Raw genomic sequence first — 12,137 nt, forward strand, 5'->3', positions numbered from 1 at the left:
AGCTCATTTATATTTACTGACTTAATAGTGAATAATTAATATTGATGAATAAGACACATCCATGTTCCTGTGCATGCTACCAATATATTGAAGCTATACATAGCATCAGTAGCTTTGAGGCTATAAATAAGTTTTTGTGATAATCAACATACTACTTCAGTCTGTCAAAATTGGAAATTTAGAGCACATCCAATTAGCAAAAAAATTGCCTCTGTAAGATGCAAAACCTCAATTTGGGGTGGTGACATGGGTATCACACCTTGGTGACACATGTATTTTGAACTTTCTGTAGAGAGCAGCTAGATATGTCAATCTTGTTTCCTCTTCTACCCATCAGACATAACGCTGCTGTTTATCAGAAAAATTTCACTTAATTGAAAAGTTGATGAAATCCATTGTTGAGACAACATACAGGTTGAGATCTGCTGTAATTTTATCATTACCCTTACTAGTGTTCAATGTTTTGCTTGAAGTATTACAGCAGGCTTAAAAGCTGCTCATTTTGCTCTCAGGACAATTTTGATTAGCCTGGGTGGCACACATACCTATGTGGGTTTGGTTTTTATTTTTTCTTCACACACTGTATTTCTTTAAAAATTTCCCTGCTAGAGCAGCCTGTGCTAATTTGCATCTTAATAGAAATATTCCGTAGAAAACTTTGTATTTGAAAATTAGCTTTAAGGCCATCAATAGCCTAAAAGCTTTGTGAAATATTTGAGTATAAAATGTCACTTAGATCAAATAAAGCCTATGGCAGATAAAGTAACGTGTACAGGTAGGCTGAGCTATACAAACTGAATTGGTATTTTAGTGCGTGAAACAGGAAAATCTCAACAAAATACAAAATGTTTTATTAAGCTGAAGTAATTTTTGAAGCGCTGCTTCAGCGTAGAATGCGCTCGTGGGTGCAATGGCTCCGTGCTCCCGGCCAGGGGCCAGGGACTCCCTTTTCCAAGGGCAGCGTGCCTTCCGCGGGGCAGAGGCATTGCGGCTTTGTCACTGCGCACCGCCGCTGAGCCCACGGGCACCGCGGCTCTCTCGCACACTCGAGGTCAAAAACACAACCGGTGTGAGAGCCGGGGTATGGAACACAGATCCCCTCTCCGCTTTCCCCGAGGCGGGGGGCGGCGAACGCGCTCGCCCGCTTACGACCTAGGTTTTGTCCGAAGCGCTAACGACACGGCAGCGGCGAGGGCGGGGATCGCCGCGGGTCGGGAACGCCGCGGGCCGGGATCGCCGCGGGCGGGGATCGCCGAGGGCGGGGATCACCGAGGGCCGGGATGGCCGAGGGCGGGGATCACCGAGGGCGGGGATCGCCGCGGGAGCGGGGCCAGGACGGGGCGGGCGCGGTGGGTGGCGCGCACGCGCGCAGCGCAGCCCCGCCCCGGCCCTGCCCTCGCGGAGCGGCCCCTCGCCCCCGCCCCCCGCCGGGCCGCGGCCGCTCGGTTCCGCATCCGGCGCGGCTGTGTCACTTCCCGCTCACGCGGGCGCTCTCCCTTTCCCCCTCTCCCCGGACCCGGATGGTGACTGGCGGCGGCGGCTCTAGGGACTGTCAGTGAGCGGCTTTCCGCGGGCCTCTTGTCCTGAGGGCGGCGGCGGCGGCGGCCGCGAAGATGGCTGCGGCGGCCTCCTGCTCCTCGGCGGCGGCGGCGGCGGGGCCCGGTCCCGGTCCGGGCTCCTGCGAGTGGCTGCTGCTGCGGGACGGCTGCCTGCGCTGCGACGCCGACGGGCTCTGCAGCCTGTGCTACCACCCGGCGCTCAACGCCATCCTGGCCGTGACCGCGCGCGGCGCCATCAAAGTCATCGACGGCACCTCGGGGGCCACGCTGCAGGCGTCGGCGCTCGGCGGTGAGCGGGGAGCGGGGAGCGGGGCCGCCGCCGAACAGGTGTCGTGGCGGGCCGGGGGAGCCTCGGGAAGGAGCGGCCGCGCTCGGGCCGGGCCCTGGATGCCGGAGGATTCCCCCCGGCTTATTGTCACCCCTTTTTTTTTTCCTGGCCTGAACGGCCTCCCTGCCCAGGGAGGTGGTGGAGTCGCCGTCCCTGGAGATGTGTAAGGAAAGACTGGACGCGGCACTCGGTGCCATGGTCTAGTTGGCATGGTGGTGTTTGGTCACAGGCTGCGCTCGGTGAATCTCAGAGGTCTTTTCCAACCAGAGCCTGTGGTTCTGTGTTCCTACTCTTTGGGGCAGAGATACTCATAGACAGCACCGAGGCGTTTTACTTCTGTAAAACGTATTGGCGTGGTTACTGGAAGATTAAATGGGAATGAAAGGCTGCGATGTATAGGGTTGTATTTTTTAATTTTGCTTTTGCAGGTGTTGTTGTGGATCATTTAACGTTGACGCTTCCAAAGATTAGAAGCGGCATGTTAGGCAGGACAGGCATAGTTCTAGTTCTTATTGATATGTGATACTGTAATAATTTATTTATTGAGCCTTATTCTGTTTTTTTAAGACGGCTTACTGCTTATGAGTGTCATTTGTTCTATGGCTTAAAACTGTTTAAGATCAGAATCCTTCGTGAAGTTATTTGGTGATACGTTTTTGTACGTGTTTGAATAGTTTTTCAGGCTGTTGACTGTCTCTGGTGGTAGTAACCATGTCCCTGCTGTTATGTTCAAGAGGCATGACTGTGTACTGGCTTTGTGGAGGCTTAGACTGTAGCACTTCCATAACTATGAAGTAACTTTATTTGTTGACCGTTAGAGTTTTTGCTCTGTTGATAAACTAGCTCTGTAGATAAAGATCCATATGCCATTAACAGCTTTTGTTCCTTGTTCATTAGTGGCTTTTAAACTGTGGCACTTTTCAGAATATTGTTGGTGGGTAGGGTTATTTGTCTCCGTGTGAGTCCAGCCCTTGGAATAGAAAGCTAGGCTTCTTACAGTTGTATGCCTCTATGTTTAGGTTCTCCTTACAGTTGTGCGTTGCTAATAAGATGTTGCTTTGCTGAGTGGTGGTGGTGAAAGGTTGTTTGCTGCCTGAACGTGGTACAGTAATGCCAAGAGCTGCATGGGAATGCCATAGCCTAGGCAATATGTACACTTTCACCTTGAAAACCAGTAACTGTATTGCAATGTCACACTAAAGAGAACAGGACAAAAATTGCTGATTTCCTTTCATAACTCAAAGTTGGTACATTGTATGTAAAGATTAAGCATTTGGGGCAATTAAAAAAAAGTTTTGTGGAATTATTAAGAAGGTGCCAGCTGCTTTTGTTGTCAGTTGCTTGCATGGAGAATGAGGCTCTTGTGTGGTGTTTCCTGCATTGTTCAGGACTCAGATCACTCTGCTTCTATAATTCCCTTCTACCATGCTGTCTCCTAAAGTGCTTTTTTTGTTAATAATTTCGTTTCTTTTCTTCAAGCTATTGCAGGAATTTTAAAATTGCTTTTAAGTTGTGGATGAAGAGGGCATAAATAGAGGACCTAATTTGTAATTTGCTGTCTGTGTAGGAGATGTTTAATTCTCAGATACAGAAAAGGAAGTGAACTGTAAATCAAAGTGATTCTACACTTTGCTGTGATAGAATCCTTGCAAAGGATTTGACTCAGTATTCAAAATGCTAATGGAAATTCTCCTCTAAATAGTAACTATTTGAAAATAACATATTGCTTTGCTTCTGTTACGTACATCCAGTCGTGTATACTTCCTTTAGTGTCAGTCTTCTCTGTGACAGCATGGCTGTAAAAGATGGGTTCTACTCCTCCTCACATAAAACAATGGAATTGCTTGCCATCTACCCAAATTTTATCTGTGCAGTAGAGCTGATGATTTTATTACTGGGAAAAAAAATTATATTCTTCGTTTAGTTTGAAGAAACTTTAGATAAATTTTCTTATAGATTCAGACTGGTATGCCTGTCAGAAATCTGGTTCATCTCGCCGGTTGGTGTCTGTTGTGGCTATTAGCAATCCTGTTCACTCTTGTTCTCTCTCTCTTCCTGCCGTCTTTGGGAAGAGAAGGAGAAGGGAATTTAGCTGCTCTCTGATGTCTGCCTGCACTGTACAGTGTGGGCTCTTTTAATGTAGGATAGTAGTAGCTGGATACTCAGACCTGTAGACCAACTCCGTCCCTGTTCCCTCCCCTGCCATAAATGACAGGTCAAAGGATATTGTTGCTTCAGGGACTTCTGGTACTATAACTAAAAATAGAGTCTCTAGGAATTAAAACTGCTTCTCCTGGGAGACTGCTTGTCCTCCTTGGTAATTGAGGCTGCAGGTCTTTTGCCTTGCCAAAAGATTTATGTTGGACAGAAATGCTGTTGCTTGTTACCCAAAGAAAAACAAAATGTAGCAGGCCTCTTTCTAGAAAGTAGAGCAGGGAAAAGATTCTTCTATCAAGGCAGCACAGGGGAGGAAAAGAAACATAACCAAGCCTCAGTGTGTTTTGTATTTGCAGTCACAGTTCACTGCGGAAATATATGTTAAGCTTTGAGCTCATTCTCTGTGAAAAGATTGAACCTGTGGAATGCTGAATATGGTAGACCAGTGGAGGCTGCCTTCGTTAGAATAGAAATGCAGATTGCTCTTTGGTGTGTAAAAGAGCAAGGCAAAAGATTCACAGCCAGAAGCCAGTTCACTTATAGATCGGGTCCAGACATTGGGATGTGGTCTGTGTGCTTTGGTTCCTCATGTGGACTTCATTGATCTAATGTATGTGGTGATCCAGGGATTGTTCTGAGCCCAGTTTGTAGCAATTCAAGGTGGATTGTTATACCATGCTGAATCTTCAGCAGCTCTGTCTCTTGAAGGTGTGTAATCATCTTTAATCTGTTTCCAGTATGAAGCCTGTAGGCCTATTCAAGAGGACTAGGTGATCATTTGCATCAGCCCAGAGCATGGTGGTGCATGAAAGTAGGGGGAAAATCAGGTGACACTAACATTGAGCTCTGTCTTACCTGGTCACTAGGTTATCCTTTTTTTTCTGTCAAGACTGTTGCACACACGCTATGCATTTCAGAGAACCAGACTGAGAGTGCAAGGAAAATTCTTGTCATTTCTGGATGTTCTGCCTTTCTGTTTATTTGCTAGTAATGTTAGTCGGGACTGGTTTTGAATCTGTCACACAAGTCTATCAAGTACTTTATTTTCCCTTTTAGACATTTAAATATTTCTGTGGTTTCAGTTTCAAGTTGAACACTGGTAGCCAAAAAGCATATATGAGCAATCTCCAAACACAGCACTAAAGATGAGCTTTTTTCTTGGCCTCAAAAGAAGCAAACCAAAACAGAGAGACAAAAAAACCCTAAAGAATCTAAACAAACTTCCAGATTAGTCTTGAGTTACTCTCTTGGTCTTCATAGAGGTGTTTGATTTATCAGTCCCTTCTATTTACAAATAAAGTAAGAAAACTGCCTAAACTGGGAGAGTGCTGTAATTCCCAGAGAAGCTTGGGCAGGATTAAAATAAGAAACTAGAATGTACTATCAGATGGACAGTTCCAGTGAGTATTTTTAGATTAATTTGATGTAGAAGTAACTTCAGAGCCTCGTTTGCTAGAATGCACAGTGTTTTGTAGCTAAGGCCTTCTAAATTACTATAGAGGCCCTGACAGGAATCAAAATATAGACTTCAGAATCTGTACAGGAAGGATCTGTTCATGGTCCGTGTATACCAGTTCTTGCAGGGGGAACAGGGCTTCTGCGTTGTCACCAGAGGCCCTCAAGGGCTGTTCCACCATCAGAAGAATTTAGAAGTAAATAGATCCCAGCCCAGGAGGCTCACCTGTGCTAGCAAGTTCAACACCATTTCCTGTCAGAGTTCTCTTTTGGGAAGAAAAGAGAACTCTTGTTTTAATTCAGCTGTCTAACTTTAAATTATGCTGCCTTGGAAATCTCTCAAGGGATTTCCAGCTATGTTTCTTTCTGATTCTTTTCCATGTGATGCAGAAGGCAAAACAAGAGGAAAAGATTCTCTTTTGCAATTTGGAAGTCATAGCGGGAATTTACACTTCTTTAGGAAGAAACTGTTGGGATACTCTGTCATCCTGTTCTACACTTGAGTTACTTGAAGACACCATGAACAGTTTCAACTGTTTCAAGTTCACTGGTAATACTGCTCAAGTTCTCCTTCATTCCTCAAAACTGGGGCAAGTTTCTTCCATCTTTTTGTTTCTTTTGTTCCATTATGAAACAATAATAATATTAATGAAGCCCCTTGCTCTTAATACAGAATTTCTCATCACATAGGGAATATTGTCAAATCTAGTGATCTGCTACAGCCCACCTTGCATTTGAGCATATTTGAGTGACTGCTAATCTGGGTGAAATACTTCTTAAAGAGATCGTTTCATTGATTTGTGTGATTTTGAGATCATTCATGAGGCACCTTAACCATTTGAGAAAACAGGATAGGAGAACTGTTAGATTTGAGTTCAGCGTTTTATACTAACAAAGGCTCTAGACTGCTTGAGCTCCATTTGTCTGCTAGCTTAATCAGAGTACGTCAAATATCCTTTCTTACTTACCAAGCATCTTGCCAGACTGTCAAAATGCTGTTAAGTTGATATTTCCAGGTTCTGTTGAAGCACATCTGGATTCTCTTCTGCAGAAGCTAAAATAAAGTAGAATTAGGGATCTTTTTACATAGCTTTCAAGGGATGCTTGCATGTCCGTGTTTCATTCAGGGATTCAGAAGTTATAACAGGCAGCAATGCAGGCATGTTAGTTGCCAGGCATGATCACACAATATTTTTTCATTTTATTGACAGATCTTTCATATCTGGACCAATGGATTCATGACTGTCATTGCAATAGCAATGCAGTATTATTAAAAGTTGCAGAATGCTTTAATGTCAGATAATCGGAAATTTCCTGACCTCTACACATGGACTTTGAAAAAGGTCTTCTGCAGGAAGATGAATCCTGAAATGCTTCTTAGTGACCTAAAGAGGAAACACTGTGCTGGGATTTGAACTTTGTCTTCCTGCCCTGTATTCTGACAGATAACTGATAGTTGAAGTCTGGAACATTATGGAAAAAAGCAGGTGTATCTCTGTTGGACTTGAAATAATGAAAACATGGAGAAGGCTTTTACTCATTGCCCAGCCTAGTGATCTTTAAAAGCCTGATGTTCTGCTATTGTGAGCATCCTGGGGATCAGTGATTTGGCTCTAACATACTGTCTTGTCCTGTAGCTGGTCCTTTCTGGCACCCACCATAATGTCAGCTGGCCCAGTAGAACCACTTTTTGTGTCTTTAGTTACATTGTTTATAACTATGTTTTTATGGTTGCTGTTGCACTGGCATCCATAACTCAAGTGAAATAGAACATCTTAAGTTTTATAAGACAGATTATAAGAAAAATCTGTCCTAGATGACAATTCACCTTAATTCTTTTTGAATAATGATTAGGTCTGATTTTTTTGGTATGGTGTTGATCTGTTATTTCAGGTTTTCTTTCCAAGTTACTTTCAAATTAGGAAACAAAGCTGTTCATCCTTGCTTTTACAAGTATTCTTTTATTTTCCCTGAACAGTAAGTATGACATATTTCAAAAAATGTTTCTTAAGCTGCCTTGAAGATGGAAATGAGGCTTGCAATCATGTGGACTCCTGGGCAACTTTTGAGTGTATCAGACTGTCCCGGGTCATGTTGTGAGATAGCGTATTGCGTGTTGTCTGATCCAATGAGATCGGTAACTTTTCACAGTCTTTCTAAAATTTGTAAATAAAAAATTTACACACAGGTCAGTTCACTTCCTGATGGTTCTTAAGTGATGCCACAGTATTGCTTTCTGCTGTTAGAAGGCTGTCCTTTAAATCGTTAATGCTCTCTTAATTGCACTGACTGCTCACAGTCACCAGATGAGTGCTTGTCCCTGAGTAGAAGTTTCAAGAAAGAACAGCTATTGGCCTAAGTTCTTTCATTTGTGAAATACAGATGAATACTAACACTTGCAAGTCCTTTGCTGCCTTGTCTTTAGTAAGAGTATCGAGATTTGTTTAGGACCCAGTGTACACTGCTAGTGAAAAAGTAGACAGGAAGTCTGCAGAACATTTATTTTGAAGATTCCTGTGCACGTTGGGGAAAGAGCACTCCACAGATAAGGATGATAGTCAATAAACAGTAGGGATAACATAAGTTTAAAAGTGTAAAATTATGGAAATAATAACTTACCTGTCACATCAATATAAACACTATTATGTTTAGAATTTTCTTGAGCTATTTGCTAGGGCTATTCAGTGAGTGTTGATAACCTTTTAATGTGTAACTTAAGAGGGAATTTCCTTAAATTTTCTTGCAAATTGGTAGCATTAGTGAAAACATAACCAATCAAGTGCTGGTTAATGAGGGCTTGCACAGCATACAGTCTATCAGCAGTTCTTCAGTCTCCTGTACAGTCTAGGGAGGGAAAGCTGTTTGATCCACTGTACTTCCCTGATCTGACTGAGCATGAAGCACTCAGGATCTCATTGTTGCATTTGGCAGCTGTAGGAGAGCAGTTTGATAAACTCTTACTGGGCAACAGGCTACAAAGATTGGTGAAAAACATTATATTGAAAGGAAGAGCTGGGAGGATGAAGGGTGGCACTGAGAACTATGATGGGGTGCCTGAATGGCAATGGGGAAGGGGTTAGGGAAGTAGGAAGCTGGGAGCATGGCACTGAAGACTGGAAATACAGTGTTAAATTGGAGAATAAAAAGGCAGTGTGGTTAATGTGGAGAAATAGTGAGGTAGACTTAGCTGCCCTGTCTTCTGCAGGATCCTAGATTTATGTTGTTATGTAAATGATGACATGTAACACTGCTTGTTAAACTTTTTTTAGTAGTGGATTTTTCCGGTTCAGTTTTCTATAGCTTTTGTGAGTCAGAAGTCACAAGACCAACATTTTTCAAAAAATAATCTCAGGTTCCCTCCTCATGCCGTAATGGGAAAGGAAAAGTCCTTATTCTGAATCTGTGGAGGAACATGCTTCCCAATACTTACAGCAGGTGCCTGGCAAGGCCAGGCTTAAGGTAGCTTTTCTGAATGTCCTTCTTTAGTGACAGAACTCAGGTTTAACTGAGGTGGTCACCGTGTTCAAATATTCTTATGCTGCAAAGAAGTGTTTAAAATATGCAAGGCCTTTTAATTTTGCCAGCTTCTCTGCAGAATTTGAAAAGACATCCTAAAGAACAGTTTCAGTTTCAAATATAACTTAAATGTGCATCTAGTGCACATGTGCAAATGTGAATCTAGTCTGTTCTACTTCAGCTTCCCTATGTAGAAGTTGTTTTTAGGAGAATGTGAGAATGTATTTAATAAACTTGAAATACTCGTAAGAATTTAGTAGCATTGTAGCCTGGTGTACTGGGGTCTGAACTAACTCATAATGCCAGAATGAGATCTTGGAGTTGTGCTAGGAATATGAAATACCAGTTAAATGCTCAGTTGTTACCGTATAAGCAAATGCTAGACAAGTTGTCAAGAACTCATCTGATTATATGTCCTTTTTCCATGCCTGTATGTGTGTTTTATTTCCATCTCAAAGAGAGTGTGGAATGGTTTATATATGTGAAACAGTATTTAGTTTGAAAAAGATGATGGGAATGATTTGGAATGGAGAGTTGAGAGAGTGAGGACATGAAAAATCAAAATTGGAAGTTGATTATTCAAGTGCAGGAGCTGAGGGCATCAAAAGAAGTAACTATGAGAAACAGTAAAATATGGAGCTCCTGGCTACAGGGCACTGTGGATGCTATCTCTTTTTGGAATTCCAACAGTGTTGAACAAAGTGATAGAGGAAAGAAGCGTTTATAGATTACCTTTTTTAAATTCTGCAATAACCACTTGGTTTAGACCATTGTCTTGGGCAAAATATTGGGTTATGAGCATTTTCCTCTGACCCACTATGCCTGTTTCTCTGGTCAGTACAGTTTTTTTGAAGTAATGTCCAAAAGAGATAGGTAGCAACTCAGCAGTCTAAGATGGCTTTTGAACTACCACTGCAGTAATGGAAGATGCTGTTAGATTTTTCTGCTAAACCTCTTTTTCTGCAGACTAAACAGGCCCAGTTATCTTAGTCTTTCTCCACGTGTTGTATGCTCTAGCCCTCTTAACTTCTTAGTACCCCCTCCATGGGACTGCCACATATGTGCTGATATCTCAGATGGAGGAGCAAAGATGGAACTGATATTCTGGATGTGGGCTTATTGCTGATTAGAGGAGACTGATCTTTTCCCATGGTCCCATCTATGATAACAGTTTGTTGCTGAAAGGATGCACTGCTGCCTCTTGTTCAGCCTGTCCATCAGGCTCCCCAAATTCTTTCTGTTGGGTTGCCACCCAGACAATTGGTCCCAGCTTCTTGATATATGGGGTTGTATCCCATTCTGGGTGTAAGACGTTGCATTTGTCTTCACTGAACATCAGGAGATTTGTGTGAAGTCATTCTCGCTGAGGTCCTTGTAAAAGGCAGCCCTGCCATTTAATGTATCAGTTGCCCTCAGTCGCCTCCTGTTGTTATCATTCACGGTCTAAATGAAGGTGCATCATGTCCCACCATCCAAGCCATTGATGAAGGTAGTGAGCCATCTATCAGGCTTTGTTGAATGCCACTCATAACTGGCTGCCAGTTGTGTCCTTAAGGATCAGTGTTGTGTCCTTAAGGACTAACTTTTTGCACATGACAACGTAGCCAGTTTTTTACTTGCCTTGTAACCCACCCATCTGCTTTTGAGAACTTGCCACTTCTCCCAGCGTGATGTCTTGGAATCTCCTTACAATATTGGAGCTTGGAAGGGTGAGAAGCTAAACCATTTCCTGCCAGACAGTCTTGGGAGTTCAAAAAGTGCCATATGTGGAGATGTTTTCTCCTGTTGCAGAGACTGCAGGATACAATAATGGGTGAACTCAGATGCCGCTTTAGGGACCAAAAGAGGAACTGGTAGTAAAATTTCATCTGGCAAAGTTTCTTTGTTGTGAAATGCTGTGATGGGACTAGCACTTGAAGAACGGGAACTTCCTGTTACTGAGCTGTGAAGTGTTCCTTTGCCCGTGTCTGGTTGTGGGTGGAAGCTGTGTAATCTGTCCGTCTGCACTCTTTAAAAGAGAACTTTCCTGAAATTTTTTCATCATTTTTCACTTTAAGAGAAGTTTTGGAGAAGAATGTACCCTCTGTGAGGTGTTCGCCGAAGAATTGCAGGGACTTACATTCTCACAATTTACTGGGATTTGCAGGAAGGATTTTAGAATACCTTGTGAAATCTTTCCTAATTTGTCCCTGGGATAACGGTGTAAAGCTCCGAGCACTTGTGTTCTGTACGTACAAGTGATGCCAGTGATTCAGATACATGAAGATCTGAAACCACACGAAGAGCATGGACACAAGGAGCTCAGCAGCATCTTCCTGCTGATTCACTCTCATCTGGAGTCTATACAGTGCCTGCAAAGCGAGTGAGACATGAACTGTCTTGATCTCAGTGGGGTTTTATTTGTTTTCTGAAACCTTTTAAGTGTTACTGTTAGCTTCTCTTAGTAGTTGCTGGAACAGACACATCTAGTTAATATTTATGTGTCAGTCTCCAGTGCTTTGGCCCAGATAACACATCATCCTATTAATAAGGATTATTAAAACCAGCTATCATATAATGAAACTGATACTGAAGCAACTCTGTCCTGCTTGTTGCTAAAGGAAAAGATAAACTTTAGATCACATGTTTTATTTTTTATTAACTAAATCTAGTTTTTGCAAATAAGTGAGTTTGAAGGCACTTTGTGATGCGAATCTGGGCATTTGTCTCAGCATTCTTGCTGTTTGGAGAACATTTTTAATTTTCTTTCCGGCTTCAGGTCTACTGTGGTTTTTCTTTATTAGATCATTCTGGACAGCTCTTCCAGATGAAGGTGTGTGCATATAGTGAAATCTAAAAGAGAAAATGTTGCTTGTATATACCTGGTTTTGACCATTTATGTAATTTGTCTAAAATAGGAACTTGAACTTGCATTCATCTAATAGTTTCCTTTCTATCCTTTCCTAAAGTTTGAGAATGTTTATGTTTTCGGGAAAGGAGGAGGATTATGGAGTGCCTTTGTAATGACAGCAGACTGCTTTGGTGAGGTGATGTTTAGTGCAAATAAGGGGCTGGGCCTGGATTTGGAAGATAAAACTACACTGCTGAAGTATCCACAGTAGATGTACATGAGGAAGAGAAGA

General features: G+C 42.7%; 1 protein-coding gene across 4 annotated transcripts in view; it reads left to right on the forward strand.

Moving 5' to 3' along the window:
• The first annotated feature begins 1,598 nt into the window (after positions 1-1,598).
• BIRC6 (baculoviral IAP repeat containing 6) overlaps positions 1,599-12,137 on the forward strand; it is a 171,078-nt gene continuing 160,539 nt past the window's right edge. For all 4 annotated transcript variants that reach the window (XM_014876424.2, XM_014876465.2, XM_014876433.2 and 1 more), the window contains exon 1: positions 1,599-1,848. In XM_014876424.2, the coding sequence (XP_014731910.2) occupies positions 1,614-1,848 (235 nt within the window). In that variant the 5' untranslated portion in view covers positions 1,599-1,613. The remainder of the gene's footprint in view (positions 1,849-12,137) is intronic.

This window comes from Sturnus vulgaris, chromosome 3 (genome assembly GCF_052056855.1).
Source record: "Sturnus vulgaris isolate bStuVul1 chromosome 3, bStuVul1.hap1, whole genome shotgun sequence".
NCBI classification, from domain to species: domain Eukaryota; kingdom Metazoa; phylum Chordata; class Aves; order Passeriformes; family Sturnidae; genus Sturnus; species Sturnus vulgaris.